At 39.9% G+C, this 21,797-nt stretch overlaps 2 protein-coding genes and 1 long non-coding RNA gene across 4 annotated transcripts in view; 2 read left to right on the forward strand and 1 right to left on the reverse strand.

The window, feature by feature from the left end:
• Positions 1-1,400: 1,400 nt before the first annotated feature.
• mthfsd (methenyltetrahydrofolate synthetase domain containing) lies at positions 1,401-12,229 on the forward strand. Of its 2 annotated transcripts, none has more exons than XM_061964181.2 (8): positions 1,401-1,996; positions 2,096-2,199; positions 2,343-2,456; positions 4,723-4,836; positions 4,925-5,015; positions 6,177-6,289; positions 6,614-6,739; positions 11,368-12,229. In XM_061964181.2, the coding sequence occupies exons 1-8, from the start codon at positions 1,969-1,971 to the stop codon at positions 12,094-12,096; spliced, it is 1,419 nt and encodes a 472-aa protein (XP_061820165.1). In that variant the 5' UTR covers positions 1,401-1,968; the 3' UTR covers positions 12,097-12,229. The 2 variants fall into 2 exon arrangements, with proteins under 2 accessions (XP_061820165.1, XP_061820164.1); XM_061964180.2 differs by lacking the exon at positions 2,343-2,456 and adding an exon at positions 2,509-2,622 and having other exon boundaries at positions 1,402-1,996.
• A 2,690-nt stretch (positions 12,230-14,919) lies between these two features.
• On the reverse strand, positions 14,920-17,464 carry foxf1 (forkhead box F1). The gene is made up of 2 exons (XM_061964182.1): positions 16,284-17,464; positions 14,920-15,190 (listed from the first exon to the last, which is right to left on the reverse strand). The coding sequence occupies exons 1-2, from the start codon at positions 17,254-17,256 to the stop codon at positions 15,024-15,026; spliced, it is 1,140 nt and encodes a 379-aa protein (XP_061820166.1). The 5' UTR covers positions 17,257-17,464; the 3' UTR covers positions 14,920-15,023.
• A 2,409-nt stretch (positions 17,465-19,873) lies between these two features.
• The window catches only part of LOC133608710 (uncharacterized), a 14,531-nt gene continuing 12,607 nt past the window's right edge, over positions 19,874-21,797 (forward strand). The window contains exon 1 of the long non-coding RNA XR_009815625.2: positions 19,874-19,999. This is a non-coding gene — a long non-coding RNA (uncharacterized lncRNA). The remainder of the gene's footprint in view (positions 20,000-21,797) is intronic.

Here is a 21,797-nt window from a genome sequence, read left to right on the forward strand (position 1 = left end):
GAATCAGCTTTATTGTCATTACGCAAGGTAACGAGATTGAGGTATACAATAATATAAACCAAGTCATTGTATTTCATTTAGGATTATTTCATATCTTCATTTAAATAAAAATATATTTGTATCTTTTTTAGATACAGTCAATAAATAATGTGAACATGTATCATAACATGGACATCTAAGAGAACGTGTTGTGGATGATTGTGGACTGGGAATTTTTTTTATTTTATTTTTTTACACATTTTTATAAAAAAAAAAAAAAAAAAAAAAAGTTTTTCCGACGTATTACATTTTAGACGATTTCTCTTCTTAGTTATTATTTCACCGGCTGTAGAAAAGACACGCTCACAGGGCACAGAGGAGGCGTCAGTGCGACACAGTTCGCGTATCGGTCACGTGACCAAAACAGCTCATGATCGGTCACGTGACTTTCTAAAAGCGGTACGCGCACCGACACAGTGTTTTGCTCTATGAGCTCGACGCATGTGCCGATGCATCGGTGTTGCCGCGGACCCATCACTAGTTGCTACAGAGATCCAAACTTCATGTGACCTTCCATATAGCCCACGTACAGTACGCAGCGAGCTTCATGGAATGGGTTTCCATGACCGAGCAGCTGCATCAACGCCATACATCATCAAGTCCAATGCAAAGCGTCGGAAGCGGTGGTGTAAAGCACGTCGCCACTGTACTCGAGAGCAGTGGAGACGTGTTCTCTGGAGTGATGAATCACGCTTTTCCATCTGGCAATCTGATGGACGAGTCTTGCCAGGAGAACGGTACATTTCGGACTGCATTGTCCCGAGTGTGAAAATTGGTGGAGGAGGAATTATGGCATGGGGTTGTTTTTCAGGAGTTGGGCTTGGCCCCTTAGTTCCAGTGAAAGGAACTTTGAATGCTCCAGGATACCAAATCATTTTGGACAATTCCATGCTCCCAACCTTGTGGGAACAGTTTAGAGCGGGATGACAGAGTCTGGTGTGGATGAACTTGACTGACTTGCACAGAGTCCTGACCTGAACCTGATAGAACATTTTTGGGATGAATTAGAACTGAGATTGAGAGCCAGGCCTTCTCGACCAACATCAGTGTGGAACCTCACCAATGCGCTTTTGGAAGTATGGTCGAAAATTCCTATAAACACACTCCGCAACCTTGTGGACAGCCTTCCCAGAAGAGTTGAAGCTGTAATAGCTGCAAAAGGTGGGCCGACATAATATTGAACCCCATGGGTTAGGAATGGGATGGCACTTCAAGTTCATTTGTGAGTCAAGGCTGGTGGCCAAATACTTTTGGCAATATAGTGTATTTTGGTTGCACAATTGTTTGGTTGTGTACGGTAATTTGGTCACGTGATATAAGAGGTGGCGCTAATAAAACAACCACCTTCCTTGCGAATTGGCTTCTTTTTTTTGCGTATGTATGTGATTGACAGTGAGTGTTCACGTTTTGTTGTGACTGCTTTCCATTTTGGTAACATTTGGCTACTCCACGTCTGCTATGATTATACCTTTAAAACTAGTATGTGTTCTTTGTGGACTAGTATATACAAAGAGACCATGTAATTAAAATCATTTAAAGTTTTGTATTACCGTAACATTTTAAAAATCTCAATGACCATATATGGACATAACGCTTGTACGAATAAATAGGTTAACCATCGTCATGCTTTATCATTGTCTTTAAACTAACCACGCTATACGTTGGATTATAACACAATACATGGTGTGTTGAACTGCTGTTGAAATGTAAACTATATCATTTGCTTCGTGCTGTGTCGTCACAAGTCCTATTTCCGCATTGTGGCAAGGTTTGCGTTTCGACAGATTTGACCTTCCTGCTTTGCCGTAGAGAGAATAAACATTGTCACGCAGCTGTTCCTGTCGTGTTACGTTACTTACATATCACATCTCACATTGAAGTTCTTCCTTCGAAATATATCGTGAAGAATTGTTTCTGTGACAAAACGTCATGGAGCCGCTGATAAAAATCAACCCAGGTAAGCTTTAAGCGGGTTCGACAGAAGGACGTAACTCGACGCCATTACTACTCTAATCATTTAGCACATACTGCTAGCCTGCTACTCTTCTCTCGACAGGAGCAACCAAATGGGACATTCGTGGGAAAGTTTGGGACTACATCGAAGACAACAATCTGGCTAACTTCCCCCGGCCCGTTCATAACAGAATCCCCAATTTCAAGGCAAGTTTAAACCCGTTTCCGATATGAACGCTTGAGAGCGTGACACGCTGGAACACACGAGCTGCCATAAGTGCATCAGATCTTCACAGCAGTGCAAGCTAATATTCTGCACTATTTGTCCTGTCTGTGTATTTACTGACCAGGGTGCTAGTCAAGCCTGCGACAGGCTTGCTGACCTGCAGGAGTTCAAGTTAAGCCAGACAGTTAAAATAAACCCAGACAGACCTCAGCAGCAGGCCCGCTTTATCACGCTGCAAGTAAGTTGGTGCTGACATAAAGCTGCAATACCCTTTTCTGATTTCCAACCAGGACTCTTCCACGGCCTGCGCCAAGGTGTCTGAGCTGCAAGTGTTCACCCAGGCAGTCGAGGTGAAGGTGGATCCTGATAAACCTCTGGAGGGTGCTCGACTGGCAGTGTTAGAGGTGCAAACACCAAGAACCAAAAATTACTACGACATGGCTGTATTACGGACATATTTTTGGTCTTAAAGGGTGCCTATTATACAAAACCAACTTTTCTTACTTGATGGTACCTGCCCTTTTGTATTTCAGATCCAATAAGTCCCAATAAATTGAAATTAGTCCAAATTCTAAACGATACGTTTAGAATTTGCTCTATCATGTGACGTTTTCTGACCTGTGACGTCAGTGGATATCGCCATATATGGTTGAAATTCACTCAAAGATCTTTAGACCAACCTGCTATTGCAATCCGACGCTGTAGTCCATAAGCTCCTTGTTGTAGGGCAGACTGGCTCGTACATACTCATGCATCCTCTGCGGTTGCCATTTCGAATACAAAGTAGATTATTGTTCTAACTTTTATGTCAGTTTACTCGATATGGAAGCACTGATGGGAAGAAGACGCTGTCAAAGTGGAACCATGTAAAGAAGACCGCCCACAAAACGGCACATACTCAAGAGACGGTCAGAAAGCGGTTTGAATGTGGTCTATAACATAATTATGTAAAATGTTGACCAAAGAAACATTACATGCTATGTAGACCACAGGGAAATGTTTTAAACGTAGAAAAAAATCATAATATGACCACTTTAAACAGGGCTGCCCTCGAATTGGGGCCCTAAGCAGAATTTTGTTTTGAGCACCCTTGCCACCATTAAAATAACATTTCACACTGTATAAAAAAAACAACAACTTTATAATCAAACTTAAATTAATTAATTATTAATGGGAACAGTATTGTTGAATAATTTGTTTTTGTGCAAATACCAAACACTAAATTGGCCCTAGTGTGTGAATGTGAATGTGACTATCTGTGTTGGCCCTGTGCCCGAATGCAGCTGAGATAGGCCCCAGCGACCCCAAGAGGGACAAGCGGTAGAAAATGGATGGATGGATGGATAACAAAGTTAACATAATGAAAACATAAAGTTGCTCATGTTCCTGGCACAACCCAAATAGGGACTTTATAACTCTGTCAAATTGCCAGCCCAGCATTAACACTGTGCGCCACAGGAGACGATTAGAATATTTGGAGAAATTTGCCGTTACGTTCTTATCAATGACAAAACGGGAAGAAGCTCGGACTATGTTTGCGGTCAATTTTCATATGAAGTGCCTTGACATTCATTAATTGCCATTTTGCATGTGCTTCTTTACGCAAAATAGGGTCCCCATGAATCTTGGAGCCTTACGCTCAGTGCGTGTTTTGCCCATAGGGAGGGCCTTAAACAATGTTGCATCTTTTTTTGCCTCATGTAAACTAGCTCTCAAGTTATTTGTACTAATTTCAAAATTTAATGAACAAGAATTATCTTTATTTCTATTTGAAAAAATGTGAATTGTCATACAAAATCTACGAGTATGTTGGTAGACCTTGAGTTTAGAAAAAAACAGTCATATAAAGGCTAATAACTTTTAATAAGTGAATTGTTGCCGATACTTCACATGCATCTCACTTTTTAAACATACTTGCAAGTAAAAATAAGTATGTAAAATTACTCCTAACATTCGCAATGCATCAATGTTGACGCTGGACGCTTTCTGTTTTAAATGTAAGTATGTGTACTTGTTGTAGTCTGTATTGTAATAACGTGTTTTTTTTTTTACTTTGTAAAACCCTGTGTTGAGATTGGTCCTTCTTTTGGAATACCTTATTTTTTTAACCTGGAGGAAAAGGCACTCCATCGGTCCATAGTAATTAAATATATGCTGAGCTGAGTGAGACCTTACAAGATTTGCTGACATCTGTTATTTAAAGCACAAGCATGCTGGGCATTTTGTTTGATCATAAAGCCAAGAACAATGGCTCAGCATTTGAAGTTTTGTGTGACATAAGGAAAACATTTTTCTGTATTAAGTTAGAATTGTGCAACCATTTAACTGAAAAGGTTCCACTGTAGCATATTTGATTATGATTTATTAGAATGGCATTCTTACCAGCAGTTTATGTTTTGTATACATAGTTCTTACTCTATTACGTTGTAATAGTTTATTCACCTGATTCACAGCTGATACAAGGTAATAATGTTAGTTTTTTTTCTCTCTCTATTTTTAAACAGGCACACAAAACGTTATTGGTCCCAACCCCTCGTCTTCGCTCTGGCCTTTTTAACAAGATTGTTCCTCCCCAGGGAGCCAACAAAGAACAGCTGCGCATATGCTCTTCCTCACAGGTGAAACCTTATATATTAAATGTACACTCAAAGTTGTCTTATAAGCCATGTAGTTGTTTTTGTACATATTAGGGTTTTTTGTCTGCAGGGTGTGAAAGAGTTTAGCGTGCCGATTGACCTGGACGGCAAAGTCAAGATTGACCTTGTGGTGGTTGGCTCTGTGGCTGTGTCAGAGAAAGGTGAGGACACCATGTAACAACTTTTTATTGACATATGACACAGCTGTGAATAGTTTTATCAGTTTGGCTATGTTTCAAGATAGTTTGAAGGTGTTTTGTGATTACAGAGTGAAACACGCTATCAGAAAAAGTAGAATGTCTGTCCCAAGTTGGCACGCTACACTAAACTCATGGAATTTCTCAATTGAGCCACAGACAACTGAAACTCTTTAACTTTACTGCACATTGCTGTCTGCTCCATGTTGTTGTGATTAACTATCTTGTATGTTACAAATGGGGAAACCCTTAATGAAAAGTGTCCAATTGAATCTCTGGAAAACTGTTGGAGCTTTTGCCTTAGGTCTATCCCATTGCAATCATAGAATTAATTGTCGCTCTACCTCTTGGAGGTTTTTGAGGAAGACCAGACATGAGAATCGGTGCACTTTGTGTGTAATCAGATCAATTCAGCTACTTGTGGCTTCTGCCCTCTCTCTTCTCGCAGTGTATTCTCATGCTCATTTTTTCCCTGAGATAACTGATGCAGCACAGCCGAACCCCAAATGGTTCTAAGTGGACAAAGCCACATGGTTTTCATTTAAGCGCAGGGTTTAGCAGAGGCCCCAGTGGGCTGCAGTTTATAAAACATTGTTTTATTATTTTTAAAATATTGCTCTCAACACAGAAGTAAATTCTGACAAAACCAACTCTTCTTTTGAGGTTCACAGCCCAATCAAAAAACATCTTAGATGTCTGGTTGATGTTGGTACAGCTGGTTGCTGCTGCATCATTGTCATTTTTAAGGCTACTTTGCTCAAAGTGACAAACATGTGCTCACACAGTTGATATGCCTTCTGTCTGAATGCAGAAGTATTATAGTAGATTATTGTAGTGTAGTACTACATAGTCTCCACTTTGCTGCATCTATACATTTCTTACGGTCTTCAGTCTCCGAATAAAATGTATTTTCATAATGTAGACTTTCTGTATTATGATTGCTTTTTCTTAAAAAAAAAAAAAAATCAGGTCTAAATAAATAAATATTATGTTCTATTTGGCATACTTTTCTTGTAATCACACAGATTTCACTACACCGACAGTTAACTTGAGCGTTGTTTTTTTGAGTAATTGATTGCATCTTATCTTTTAAATGAAACTTAAAATTTGTTCTGGCTGTTCCAGGTGTCCGCATTGGAAAAGGTGAAGGCTACGCAGATTTGGAGTATGGAATGATGGCCTCAATGGGAGCTGTGAATGAGTCTACTGTTGTGGTCACTATTGTCCACGACTGTCAGGTTAGTTGGGTGTTTACGACTGTATTTCTAAAGAAATGTGGAGTTTATTTTTAAGGTATCTAAATAATGTAACTAAAAAAATAGCAACAACTTTCAGTATGATTCATTGCATCACCTATACACACACACAACAGTATATACAACCAAAATATTTATAATACTGCGATTTGTGTGTAGGTAAATTTACGGTGAGTCCTACTTTTTAATCAGATATAAAAGTGCAGAGGACTAATTCTTACCAAAATATAGTGGCAAAATGCCATCACCTTTGGGGGAAAAAAAAATAAAAAAATCCATCACTCATTTGTAAACTTGGTCCTTCAGGTAGTGGACATTCCTGATGAGCTGATGGAAAGTCACGACCTGACTGTGGACTACATACTCACTCCAAGCAGAGTTATTCAGACAAACTGCCAGTCTAGGAAACCACAAGGAATCATTTGGACCAAGGTAAAGTAAAATGTGTGTATTTTGCTGACCCGGTGTGATGAAGAAAAAGAAAAAGCAGGGAACATCTCTGCTGTCATTTCACCAAAAATGTATGAAATGGCAACCATTAATAACTAAGTGGTTACTTTGTAAAGCAGGTTTATATGTTGAGTATTTAATTATACATTTTGTCACAGAAGTGCATAGTGTGATTTGGCTTTAATCACAGAGATGAGATTTGCCCTGCAACCCATCATGCCACATTTCTAATTAGCCCTGCCCTCTAGCGGACATATGGTGTCTGTACAGTTTGTCAGACGTTTTGGATGGTAAAATAGTTTGGCAAACACCCAAAAATCATCCAAATATTAATATTAGGGATTTATGCTGCCAATTCCGATCAACCATAAGTAAAATCGGGCAATACCAATACCGATCACATGTATTAACTGTACATTTTTTAATTTGTTTATGGTGAGGTTTATTGACCGTTTATATCAGCAATATCAGCACAATATTTTTTAACTAGTTCCTTATTCTCTTTTATTACTTACAATTGTTTGATAAAAAAAAATTAATAGTACACAATAACTTAACAAAATCATATACTATCTATTACCGGTACTCATTGAAATCTTTTTTAGCCTGTGTCCAGGGAATTATTAACATAAAAATTTATTTTGATATATCGATCCAATCACCGTAGTACCAACTTTGGTGTTGACACCACCAATTTATGGATCGATCCGCCCTCTTAAGTGTTGTGGACTTCTGATTGTGAAAGGAGTGGCGTGGCTCGGTGGTAGAGCAGCTGGCCAGAAACTTGTGGGGTTCCTGGTTTGAATCCAACTTCAGCCATCATTGTCACTGCCATCCACAACAATGTTAATGTAGCTTAAATGTAGGTAATGGGGTTCTCAATGTAAAAGCGCTATGACTCATTAGAGAAAAAGAGCTATATGAATATAATTCACTTCACTTCACAATGCTGACACACTAGCAGTTGTTGTTATAGTGTATTATCCTCTCTCTAAACTCTTATTAATCTACTTATTGTCATAACAGGCAACAGTCAACTTTATTGTCAATTCTTCACGTGTACAAGACATACAAGGAATTGAAATTACATTTTCAGCACAGTCCCACTCAAGAGCAGACAAACAGTACAGGGAGACAGAACAGGACCGCTGACGGGTCAGCCTACTTCCGGCGCCCCTTAAAAAGGTGGGAAACAGGTAAACATTGGCGCGGGGGATGAGTAAAACAATATTCAGTCTAAGGCTGGACTCCAAGGGAGGAGGTCCAGACTGAGGCCAGGAAAAAAAACCTAAATCGCCATAGCACACATAAACAAGTTGCAGACAGGACGGGACGGGGCGGGGCGGGGCGGGACGCGACGCGATGGGACGCGACGCGGGGAACGATAGAGAGGGAGGAAAAATGCAACCGCCTCAACCAAGTGTCCTGTTATTAACTCCTTACTTTCTGCTGCAATGTGGTTCCATCTACACTTCTTAAAGTTTACGATGCACTTATTTATTCTGTTGTTTCTAGCTAGTTTAGTGCCTTCCCTCCTCTTGACTTATTCTAGGTGTGTAACATGTTTAGCCTTCTTGTAATACTTCATAATGATAACTAAGATACTAAGAAATGCGGTTAATTTGCTGTAATAGAGGTGATTATTTTTAACGTAGGGGAGCGGCTCCACACTGTGTATGGAGATGCACTGTTAGCTGCAAGTTTGTCAGCCGGGGAACTAAAGATGAATACAATAACAACCAGAAGGGATCGTCGTTTGTGATTGACATTGAATGCAGGGCTGGACAATTATATAATCGTTATCAATGGTCGCGATTATTTTGAATTTGATCATGGTGATCAGCTGTTAGCATTAGTACCTCAATCAAACATGATGGAAATGTTTGTTAGAAGTTACCGTAGTAGTAAACCGTAGGTGTACGATTGGTATTATCCTGCACAAAACAATCCGCCTTTATTGACGTGATCCTGTGTGTGTTTGTGTGTGTTTTTGTGAAAATGTCTGTGTGGGCGACCTCCCGTTCCACCATTGCAAATGTGAGGCTCGTCATGACGTAATTAATCTCCATCAACGTTGTACCTCTTCCTCCTTTCACAGCTGAAAGTGCAGCCCAGAAGAACAAATTTAAGAAATATGACTAACATTAGCATAGAAGTTGAAAAACAACATTTAAAAGGAGCAGCAGCTTTAGTGACAGACTTTAGTTTCACTAACTGCGGCAGATCACCAGTAATCCGGCCCTAAATGCGGACTTGCAGGCACTCAAAAAAATTTCTGAACTGAACTATTGTATTTGATATATATAGTAGTGGTGCCGACTGGGAGAATAAACACACCCACTAATTAAATCAGACAAATACAATTTTATATTTAAATATTTTCAATCAGACTTTTTGTTAATGTGTTTGCAAAGATTTAACTCTGAAATAACACCTAAAAAAACTTAAAAAAAAACTGCAGACACTTTTTGTTCAAATAATTTTTGAGTTTATGGATAAAAACATGTTGCTCCTGCAATGATTATTAAACATTTTTATGTGTTGGTACACATTATGTTACAGTACCTCAAATTCAATCTGCACTTCAATGTACTTTTATTAAATATAAGCTACAGTATTTGAGTTTTAAAGAACTCCTCCACTGGGTCATCGCTTGCCATTTGCCTAAGCACTGATGAGAAGCACTGATGTACAAATAAAGTATAGAAATAATAATTTACCATTTGAAAGTGTGAAATACTGATATTGAAAAACTACACCACTGAAAACTAAAGAACTTTGAGAAGAAAAATAGTTGATCTTTTTACCCCCACAAAATGTACCGAAAAAAGAAGCAAAACAGTGGCCCTAGAAGCAGGTACTAACTGTACGGTGGGTTGCCTGTGCCGTTGCACCTGTAGTAAACACAATTATAGATATGAACAAAATGACAGCTGTCCATCAGGCATGGCGGGAATTATCTGTTACAAGATACTGCGGTAGTGAATAGTAGGGCTGCAACGGTACTTGCTATAATCCTGCACGGGACAAACCACCTTTTAATAAAAATTTAAAAAAAGTGATATTAATCGTGATTAGATGATATGAAAAAATAATAGTGATAATTTTTTTGCCATAATTACCGTATTTTTCGGATTATAAGTCGCTCCGGAGTATAAGTCGCACCGGCCGAAAATGCATAATAAAGAAGGAAAAAAACATAAGTCGCACTAGAATATAAGTCGCATTTTTTGGGGAAATTTATTTGATAAAATCCAACACCAAGAATAGACATTTGAAAGGCAATTTAAAATACATAAAGAATAGTGAACAACAGGCTGAATAAGTGTACGTTATATGACTCATAAATAACCAACTGAGAACGTGCCTGGTATGTTAACATAACATATTATGGTAAGAGTCACTCAAGTAACTATAACATATAGAACATGCTATACGTTTACCAAACAAGCGGTCACTCTTAATCGCTAATCTCAGTTTTTATAAGTTACCGCTAATGTTGAAATGATCAATCTTCATAGGTACGGAAGTAGTAGCAGGTAGCATCTTGTTTTTCACAATGCACTTCTGCCATGACCCGCCCCCGCCAAATTTTTATTGGTTGACGTGTGTGTGTGACGATTGCTGATATACGCCTAGTCTCTTACGTGAATGAGATAAATAATATTATTTGATATACGGTAATGTGTTAATAATTTCACACATAAGTCACTCCAGAGTATAAGACGCACCCCTGGCCAAACTATGAAAAAAACTTGCTACTTATAATCCGAAAAATACGGTAAAAGGCTTTAATTGACAATGGTGATCACGTACGTTTTCAAGAAAATCGGCGGATATTGATCGGTGGCGGCTTTATCGATAAATCCCTAATTAATATTGATTAATAAAAATATTGGGACACATGACCATTACATTAACTCTAAAAGGAAAATGTCCTGCTTTGTGCATTGGAACCTGTTGCAAGCATTTTATAAAGTATTTATATTTTTGATTGAGGCGTGTGTTAATACATTTATCCATAAGTCACTGACTGTAAGCAGAAGTCTAGGCCTCAGCCTGCTTTTAATTCAGTCACACAGTTGACGATGACGTGTGTTTTGTCTCCCATTAGACATGATAGTGACATTTGTCTTAAAAGTGCAAACAGTTTGTGTGCAAACCTCTGGGCTCCTTAAGGCACTTGTGTAAGTAAACAGGACCCGCTGACCTCACAGGCAGGAAGGCCATGTGTGATCATCAAAGCGTCGTCTCCACAAAGGCGGGGGCTGGCGGGGCGGGGTTGGAGTGTCAGGTCAAACGGGCCACTGTAAAAACAATAGCCTCGTATATTCTCCTCTGGACTGGTCAGCATCAAAGGTTGCCGAACGCACTCCAAGACGCAACAAATCAAGACGGTGGTTTTATTTATAACTGCTTGGGAAGTGAAATGTCCCGCAGTTGTGGAAGGACTTTATTCTCACATGGCATGATGAAGTAGCACCAATTAATTTCGCTGTCCACCTTTTATTAACCCACTGGTAAGCTGCTTTTTTGGGAGGATTACATGTACAGTAGAATACCCTGCCCCTTTTCAGTCTGACTGAGATTGCCCAGTTTTGTGTCCTCAGCTGCATACAGCTAAGCTGGAGAAGATCCCCATCTTGAAGAAGTTCTTGGCCTTGGAGGAGGAGGCAGGGAAGGACGTCACACTTGGGCCAGAGCCTCCTGCAACCGAGTCACCTTTACAAAACGCTCGCCCCAAAAGGCAAAACCAACGCAAGCCAAGGCAGAAAGTCAGAGAAGATGGCCAAGAAGAGTTCAATGAGGAAAGAAGTGGGGAAGCAGAACCAAACACAAGAAGACGTCCACCTCGAGTGAGGAAAGAAAGCAGAGGAAGTGAAGGAGAGGGTGTTGAAAAGAGAAAGAGAACAAGAGGAGGTGAAGGTAATAGGAAAGAGAAGAGTCAGGAGAGCGGAGGAGAAGATCTGACCCAAAGTAACTGCCTTCCCGGTGTGACCACTGTGTATCTGGGCGGGATTCCTACCGGGCTGCGCGTGAGTGAGCTGAAGATCGCCCTCAGAGAGAAAGAGGCCGGGCCACTCAGGCTCACCTGGCAGGGAGCTCAGCACCGGGCATTCCTGGACTACAGCGACCAGCAGGCTGCCGAGAAGGCCCTGGAGGCTCTGCAGGGGCTCAGTCTGAATGGTCAAAGCGTGCAGGTCGAGCTGGCCAAGAGCCAACGTCGCAGCAAGAGACCCGGCACGTCTAATCGCAGACCAAAACCGCCCACTGCTCCGACGTGTGATGCAGAAGCAACCGTTTCAAAGAGCGACGCTCCTGAAGAGATTGAGCAGTAAAAACACAAAAAATAACTGCACTAACCCTGAGATGCCTTATAACACTTTGGTTTGTTGAAATGTATCTGATTGATTGCAGTAGAGCCAGAAATGTATATTGAGCAACATCTAAATAAAATATGCAACAAATGGACTTATGAATATCAACATTGTTTAATTATTTTCTCTTAACTTATTTCAATGTTCGTTACATTTTATGTACCAAGTACTATAATGGGGTTTCCCACTATATAAGGTCAGACAAGTGCAAATAGCGCCGCCCTGTGGCAAAGTTGTTTTTATTTGTCTCTCCTGTTGTAACATATTCTCTTTACAATCAGGTCTTGGACCAATACAAGCTGTATTCGCAGAATTCTGCCTTTACAAAGATAATGTTCACTTTTAACGGTAGCCATTTCACAATATGTTAACTGTATTGTGATTGTAGTTTGACTGGTTGTTTAATTTAATCTAATTAAATTGAATGACCCCAGTTCATCTTCTGTAAGAGGTTTACTATGTTGAATGTTGACTATTTTAAAACTACAACCGCATCAAATTATATCTTGGCTAGTATGTGCTGTTATTGATTAAAATGGCCTGATAGTCATTCTGCACCGCATGACTGAACTGTACAAGAACAGTGAGATTCCGACATTTGGCGAGATATCTTTAGGTGTAAATTTTAAAGGGTGACTTATGGGAATTCAAGCTTACCTAAAAACTCAAGTTGTTGCAATTCTGATGGAGAAATTCAACATATCCCAGCAAAATATGGTGCAATGTCTTCAACGTGACTGAATACTTCTTTTGCCACACTTGTGATGGTTTTCCCATAGAAAACTGCAGCCCAGGGTGCAAACAGAGCAGAGGTCAGTCTTACAACAAGTATTCATGCACGCCACATCTGCGCTTCATCACCTATTCAGAAACATGCACCTCTGTGCCTCCTATGTCACCTCCATAGCCACTTGGACACACTTTACAGTACCTCTTTGCTGTTTGTGTGGGAACACACGCGCACACACACACATACACGCATGCATCCAGTAAGTCATGTCAGTCTGCACCCAGCAGCCTCCTTCAGGCTTTTTATGGTGCTGGCATGCAGGCCTGCAGGTCAGGGAGCAGCTGTGGTTAGTCATCTTGCTCCTCACCTCAGCCAATGTCATCAATGTGAGATTCCACTGCTGCCCTGCATCTCATGTGCTTATATAGGCCTGAGGTTTTGGCGGTCACATGCACGTTGCAGTTAGAGATACAAAACCCCATGTGCTAGGTGCACACTAAAGTGACCATAAACCTATCCATTACTGTATATTGTCATTTTATATAGAGCAACACCATGCCTCATATATTGCATCAATGTTTCCTAAACACACTGACATTTGCCATTATTTTCAAAATCAACCAGACAGAAACTTGAATATGCACCTTATCCCTTTCAATTATTCTTCAGAGTCAACTTGCATTCCAGTTCAATTTCCACGTACTGCCTGCACAAATCTTATGACAGCCAGAAGTTGACACAAGCTCAAAACTGTAGCCGTAAATGATGACACTGCCGTTTGAACTGACACTGTCCAGATGAGTTTAGCATTATTGGTGATGTGAGAAATATGCCACTGCACGTTTCTTCACTTGTACTCAAAATTATACAACCCTTATATTTATAAAGTATGTCGGCAATAAACCAAGAAAAAATACAACATTACAGTTACTGTGGATTTGATGCACCATGCATTTTACCCGTTATGCAAATTATACATATAATCTAAAGCACTCATGGATATGTTAATTATTAAATGGCATGCAATGTGTTTTTATTAATCGGCATTAAATCTGGCAAGGGTATTTCTTATTTTAAGATGAATTTCAAGGGCAAAAATCATAACCAGCCCCGTTCTACACCAATTTTGCATCAATTTTTTTTGCAATAGTAGTTTTTGTTTGGAAAACAAAAACATTGAAATATTATGTTATAATTAAAATACGTAATTTAAATACGTAATTTGTATAGGTTAGGATTGAGGCTTTAGACAAGAACAATATTTTCTTAGATCATTTTCAGACCAATCCAAGAAATTATTATTCATTCATATTACGTATTCAATTAATTTGTGTACATGAGAAAAATATAATCAGATAAAAAAAAAAGACCCAGTCAGCTCAGGTTTGAATTTGTTAAAGATGAATATTTCTGAGAATATAAGCGTCAAAAGCTGCAGATTCATTTTTATTTCTTACAAATTGTAATAAAGATGACCCTCGCTAAATTTTCCAACAATATAGAATAATATACAGTGCTGACATTAATGGTCTACGACATAAACGGTGCTTACAATATATCCTCCATTTTCATTTTAAAAACAAATAGGCGTTCTGACAAATATTGCCAATAAAGCATAACACCTCCTTGGCCATTTCGCCTGAATTAATAACAAAAATGCAGGCCTTCAGAATAAATAGAAAGTTGCGCTCGTAGGCTATTCAAAAAGTGCCTTAATCATTTTTATACAGTATAATGGACATTTAGATGCAATGTCCACGATTGTTCATGTCACTGAGTCCAAAAAGAGTGTGATATGCAGAAGAAAATTAAAAACAGAAAATTAGACTTGTGCATTTTTTTTACATAATGGAAGAAGAATAATACAAAAAAGGAGTGAGTGGTGATCATCCGCGCTGCAGGAAATTAGTACCAAACATCAGCAACGTTATTTTACCCCGCTGCCCCATGGTGACGACTGGTAAAAGTCTGTATTATTATATATTATTATTATATCATCATCACTATTGCTCTTGTTGATATGAGATTGTGAGAGAGAGGTGGAAGTGGGAGTAAAAAAAAAAAAAAAAAAAAAAAAAAAAAAAGTAGTCCGCGCTCTTTTGTGAGGCCTTCACGTCCCACAGTGGTTCCTCTTCCTTCTCATTGCATGTACGCAGCATCACATGACGCACGGCTTGATGTCCTGGTAGGAGACCTGCTGGTGATGATGGTAGTAGGAGCCGCTGCTCGGCGAGTGCATGGCCGAGGACGTCATGGCGTTGAAGGAGAAGACGAACTCCTTCCGGTCACACATGCTGGGGGACTGGGAGTGGTACCGAGGGATGCCTGCGTGCATGCAAGGAAACAGGTGAGTGGGGTTACACAATAAACATGCACCCCCAAAAGTAATTGCAACAAATTCAAAACCTAATATAATGTGCACTTTTTTTGTGTGCAATGAGACATATTAAATGATGTTATAAATTGTTCCCTATGGTTTTCCTATGCAAAACAAGCATTAGAAAATGCAGTTATTCTTATTAATAATTAATATGAGATTATTTATTTTATACATTGTTCCCTGTGTGGTTCCCAAAAAAGTACATTAGCTCATAAATAAGTGCAGACATACAGTTGGATACTTAATATAAAACAAATAAAAAATAAGTTTAAACAAACCTTTTGCTGTGAGGCATTAATATGAGAATATTTTATAAAGTGGTGGTTCCCAAAAAGTACACGCATTAAATATAACAATTTAATTAAATTAAAACAAACTTTTTTTAGTTATTAGACAATATGAGATTATTGATTTTATAAATTGTTCCCTAAAGTGCATAAGTTCGTTAAAAAAAAAGTTAAATTGTATTTAATTTAAAATGACTATAAATTAAAAGTAACTTTTTTGCTATGACACATTAATACAAGATTAGTTTTTTGGAAAATATATTTTCTTTGTGATTCCCTAAAAAGTGCAGTAGCTCGTCAAGAAATAAAAGAACATACACATTATACTAAATCTAAATATTTAATTACGTTGAAACAAAAACATTTCCTCAATGAGAAAATACAAGCATTTTTACCATTATATTTAATAAATGCCATGACAGTGTTCCTTGTTTATTTATATTGAGTGCATGTCAAACATATAAATCAAATATAAATTGTATCAAACAAAACAAGCTGGAGCTTCCACATAATTTACATCTGTTTTCTGAACATGATTTCATTGTGAGTTAAGTGTTCACTTTATTTTCTTGAATAGTTTAAAAAGGAGGTTGTGTCAGTAAAGGCCCATGTTGGCATATGGTCAACAAAGTACTTAACTATATGGGCCAGCACTAATAATTATGTGGTCGGTCTTTATTTGCATTTGTCCACAGCATTTGCTACACTTTACCCCTCTGGTATTATCATTCTTTTTACGCACGGAGCCTACCTTGTAAGTCTGTGGCCGTGTGGCCGTTTTGGTGCAGGTATGGCTGCTCCAGGGAGTGCGTAGGCAGGCTGGGCTGCAGCGGGTTGGCTCCGGGGTTGCACGGAGATAGAGGCTGCTGCTTGATGTAAGAAGCTCCGTTATTCATGGACGCCGAGGCCGGGGACGGAGCCCACGCTGAGGCCGGGCTCGAGTAGACCGGGTGCGGCTCCATCACCCCGCCGCTGGTGAGGAGAGGCGAGGCGGAGGTGTCGTGGTGCGCGTAATCTCCAGCAGCGGCGGACGCGGCGCAGCTGCCCATGTACGAGTGTCCGCCGTGCGTCATGGAGTGGCCGGACAGCGCCATGCCGTCCATGTTCCCGGCCAGGTGTCCGTTCATCATCCCGATCCCGCTGTCCAGAGACAAGCCATTGGGCGGACAGGACAGCCCTCCTCCGCTCCCCTGGAAGTTATACGAGTCTGGGATGTGGTTGAAGCCCAAGCCGTTCATCATGCTGTACATGGGCTTCAGCGCTTGGCACTTGCGCCGGAAGCCTCTGGGTCTCCTCCTGAAGGAGCCTTCCTCGAACATGAACTCACTCGCCGGGTCGATAGTCCAGTAGTGGCCCTTCCCCGGTCGACCCAGACCTTTGGGCAGCTTGATGAAGCACTCGTTCAGGGATAGGTTGTGGCGCACCGAGTTCTTCCAGCCCTGGTAGGACCCCCTGAAGAAGGGGAAGCGGCTCTGTAGGAACTGGTAGATCTCACTGAGGGTGAGCCGCTTGGTGGGAGAGCTCTGGATGGCCATGACTATGAGGGCGATGTAGGAGTACGGAGGCTTCTCCGGTCGGCGAATGCCCGCGTTGGTCTTTTTGGCTTTGGTGGTGGAGGAGGCGGTTTCCATCACCGCCGTCTGTCCGTGCGCCTTGTCCGGAGCAGACATGGGGCTGCTCTGGGCAGGAGTCTGCGCTTGGGGCTGCTGGATCTCTGCCGTCATCAGTCAAACCTTACAGCAGCTTCTTGTCAAAAGACGACGTCAACTCACCGGCATAAAGAGACACAAAAGTTGAGCTTTTTTCTGAAGTGCGCAAGTCTAGGAAAATCCTCTGGCCGACTTTCTCGTTCAAAAGTTGTCCAGAGTCGCAGCAGAACAGGAGCGACGTTTCTTTTTGACTTGCTGTGTGTTGTCCTGCTGACTTTTTTACTTATCTGTTGCCATCAGCGCGTTGGAGGCAGCATGTCTTTCTGGCCATCCTAAAAAAAAAGTGGGACCCGCCCACTTTCCCTCCTACTCCAATGGTGGGCTATAAGCTTGCACATCTGGGTGCACTCACTTTTTACTTTTCTTTTTTCCCTTAGCTTGAAAAATCTCATTTTAGAGCTTTATTAAACATATCTTCATTCTTGCAAAACTCCACTGTAAATAATCACCAGGATTTAGCAATATTTTTTCCAAAGTAAAATACTGTCATCAAAATATACTGTATCATTAAAAACAAATGACAATATATTCAAAGCAATTAACTGTTATTTCACAGTAAAATACTGTAATCATAGTCTAAATCAGTGATTCTCAAACAGTGGTATGCGGGCTCTATCTAGTGGTACACCACAAAATCATCCATCCATCCATCCATTTTCTACCGCTTATTCCCTTTGGGGTCGCGGGGGGCGCTGGAGCCTATCTCAGCTACAATCGGGCGGAAGGCGGGGTACACCCTGGACAAGTCGCCACCTCATCGCAGGGCCAACACAGATAGACAGACAACATTCACACTCACATTCACACACTAGGGCCAATTTAGTGTTGCCAAACCACAAAATCACTTAATTATATATTCAAACAAAGTGTTACTGTTCAAACTATGTGTTGTTAAATAAAACTTTTTTTTATGAGTATTTAGGTCTACCACGCTGTATTTTAATATTTGTCATTATGATGCTATACATGGAAAGCCAAGTATTTTCCAAGGTTGTATTGGTGAAAAAAGTTTGTCGAAATTACTGTAAATTCAAACTATGTTGCACACTCTTGTAGAGCGTAATTAACAGTAACATAGCTGTAAATGCAGCATTTAGTTGTAACATTATTGTAATTAATCACAGCTCTGCAATCACTGTAAATTGCTGTAAAGTTATTTCACAGTAATTTACTGTATATGCTGCTGTAAAAGTAATGCAATTATTAGCAAGTCATTTGCTAAATGAATATGTTTATTTCTTGCCCATCCATTTTCTACCGCTTATTCCCTTTGGGGTGGCGGGGGGTGCTGGAGCCTATCTCAGCTACAATCAGGCGGAAGGCAGGGTACACCCTGGACAAGTCGCCACCTCATCGCAGGGCCAACACAGATAGACAGACAACATCCACACTCACATTCACACACTACATCTTGGAAAACCTTGCTGTAAACATTTACTCAGCATGATTTCACAGTCCTTTTTTTTTTTTTTTTACAGTAAGATACTATATTTTAAATGTACTGTAATATTACAACAAATGACTGTATAAATGATGATACCCTTATATTTCACAGTAATCACTGTAATCATATTCACATGTAATATCACAACAAATTAATGGTACTCCAAACTGATTGATTTGTCTCTCAAGGGGTTGCATAGACTACATTGCACACTCAGTGATGGTATATATGCTGTTTAACCAAAAGTAATTCACACTAAAATTACAATTGTGAAGTTACAGCATATAGTTGTAATTTTATAGTTAATTGCAATTACACTACAACTGTGACATAATTGTTTTACTTTACTGTAATTAACCGTCAAATCAGAGCTCGGCAGTTACATTAAAATCTACAAAGATTAAGTAAATGACTGTAAATAAGTAATGCAATTATTAGCCAGTGATTTGCTGTGAATTCACCATAATTTTTTTTACAGTGTTGCATTTGCAATTTTTTGTAGGCGCTCACATTGATTTGTGAATTGACTTCCTAACTCAAGGGTGTCCAAATTGCGGCCCGGGGGTCATTTCCAGCCCGCAGCTGCATTTTTGTTGGCTTGCATCATAATGTAATGGGAAAACAAGCTGATGTTTCTAATAACAATATACTTTGTCACCTATAACACAAAGCTGACACTAAATTTTGTGTGTATGCATATAAGTTCTGTTTACAGCATTTTGTCTATATAAAAGATGATCAAAATGGCCTTGCATTCTTTGACCTTTCAGTATTTGGTGGAAAAAAGATTGGACACCCCATAAATTTGAATCCAAAACAGATATAATATTTTTAATTCGCTTGTTTTTAAAAGCACATACAAATAATGTTGGTGCATGCACCACCGTTAGAAAGGTGTCATGTTTTATTTTAAACCTCAGAAGGTATATGCTCTTCACATTTGAAACCACCCTCCCAAGTTTTGCAGAAGATAAACATGAGAAGGCAGGATGTTTACATGGCAAAATGTAAACATGCTCTCTTGAAATAAAGACAAACTAAAACCCCAGTTCAATCAGCTTATAGTCAATTTCATGTGATGTGCACTGCATAGTAGGACGCTTTTTCGGTGTCTGCGTGTGTGTGCGCGCGTGCGTTTGTGTGTGTGTGTGCACCAGAATATTGTTTGTATAAGTCATAATATTTACGCAGAGGACGCCCGGGGAGTGAAGTGGATTTCTCTGCCGGACTCTGAGCGCACAACTTCGGGTGCAGGATGCATGGACTTGAGCTGCAAGGACCTTACTGCAGGCACCATCGGAACGATGCATTGAAGTAAGTTTTGTTCAGTCAGCTACAAGTATGCTCATGCCCGGCGTCGACCTTATCACAGTAATTATATCAAAAATAGTTCTCTTTGGAGCTTTTACTGCAGTTGACATGAACGCAGCAGTTCATGCCGACCATACTGATCAGTTTGTAAGCGAAGACAGCTTGCTTATTGTTCCCTGGAGAGCTCCATAGCTGCAGTCTGCAACCTTTCCCCTCCAGTCTACTACTGTTCCTAGTAAAGACTCACAAGGCCTATATTACGCATATTTCTGTCATTTGTGCCGGCGCGTAAAATGTTTGGATAATGCGTAAAAGTTGCTCCTGTGTGCATGCATTCCTCACGTGAACTAAACTGACAAACTGAAGTGAATAACTCCCGATGAGCTATATATTAATGTTCATAATACCCTCTTAATCCAAAACACAACAGTGCAAGGGCCTGCTTTTGTTCCAAGCGCGCCACGGAGTCATTTCCAAAATGTCATTGTCAAGGTGAAGGTGACAGAGGTGCTACTGTTAGAGCCCATGCATCCATAAATGAATGTTCATATTGTTTCAGCCTGCACGAACATTGGCCTAGATTTTGTGTATAGGTGGAGAAAAAAAGAGGGGGGTGTAGGGGGGGGGGGGGGGGGGGGCACATTTATCAGCGAATGGGACCACCCAGCGCGCACCATGTTGGGGCACGCGCGCTCCCGTTTTTTCCTCTGCATTTAATTACTGCTGATGACTTCATTCCATTATGACCCCCCTCAACTTGCGCACGTACGTGCACACGCACACACACTGTGTCATGATGTTGTCTAGGCCTAATTAGTCTTCTTTCCATAAGTAAAGTCGACCAATATGATAAATAAGGCACACTTGTGGCTACAACCAAATGAATGTATTTGCAAAGCTATTACTGTTGTTAAGTTAGAATTATTGCTAGAAGAATGCTGTTGCACTTTAAAATGTTCTATTATAAATATTGTAGCTTTTGTATCAACATAATGATAATGCTAACATGTATCTAAAAGAACCATGCGTCCTCTGCAATGCATTTGTTTTTGGTCTATAGTTTGTCATAGTGGCATATTTTGTGAACAAATAGTTATGTTATGCGAAACACAAATGTCCACTGCCGCTGGTTCTCATGAGAAAATGTGTCAATATATGAACTTTTAAAAATAGCCTTTATGATTCAGCCCCTTTATATGTAATTCACTAATACCCTAAAAATAATAGTATATAAAAACATGTTTTTGTTTCTGTTGCATAAAACGAGTGAAGGTAATAATGCCTTATGGTGTCACAAGGCAGATTGTGTTCGTCATTGACGGTCATGCACTTTTTTTTTGTTCTTTCCATGACGTCCTATCATGAAGTATTGGACAGCTCTGCATTCCCAGGAATGTTGGTCCACTTAGGTGGAGGTAGACCGCAGAGCGCACAGTCCTGACAGGCCTTCCGGAGCGTCATCTATACTTTATATACTGCAATGAACCCAATCAGTCCCCTATTTTAACACAACACTCTTAATGTCTGATTTAAAATATGCTCTTCACTTTATTGTTGTATATTTTATATCAATTTGTCCTTTTAGAATGAGTGAAGATTCATTATATATAGAATGTCAACCAATAGCTGTTTTGTGCAGATACACTAAATACATAATAAATATAGGCCTACATCAAACTTGCATGTTAAAACAAAATAGTAATTTCTCACATTTTTACATGACCAGTGTTGTACTAAGTGCAATATTTTTGGTTATTCTAAATATGAGGGTGAGCATTTTCTGCAGACATATATTTATAGT

This window comes from Nerophis lumbriciformis, linkage group LG06 (genome assembly GCF_033978685.3).
Source record: "Nerophis lumbriciformis linkage group LG06, RoL_Nlum_v2.1, whole genome shotgun sequence".
Lineage (NCBI taxonomy): Eukaryota > Metazoa > Chordata > Actinopteri > Syngnathiformes > Syngnathidae > Nerophis > Nerophis lumbriciformis.

Excerpts from the sequence above, each read along its gene's own strand:
- mthfsd (XM_061964181.2), top strand. The coding sequence starts at position 1,969 with ATGGAGCCGCTGATAAAAATCAACCCAG. Across the intron at positions 5,016-6,176 it reads TGTGGCTGTGTCAGAGAAAG|GTGTCCGCATTGGAAAAGGT; the intron begins GTGAGGACACCA and ends TGGCTGTTCCAG. Across the intron at positions 6,740-11,367 it reads AAGGAATCATTTGGACCAAG|CTGCATACAGCTAAGCTGGA; the intron begins GTAAAGTAAAAT and ends TTGTGTCCTCAG.
- foxf1 (XM_061964182.1), bottom strand. The coding sequence starts at position 17,256 with ATGACGGCAGAGATCCAGCAGCCCCAAGCGCAGACTCCTGCCCAGAGC. Across the intron at positions 15,191-16,283 it reads CACGGCCACAGACTTACAAG|GCATCCCTCGGTACCACTCC; the intron begins GTAGGCTCCGTG and ends GCATGCACGCAG.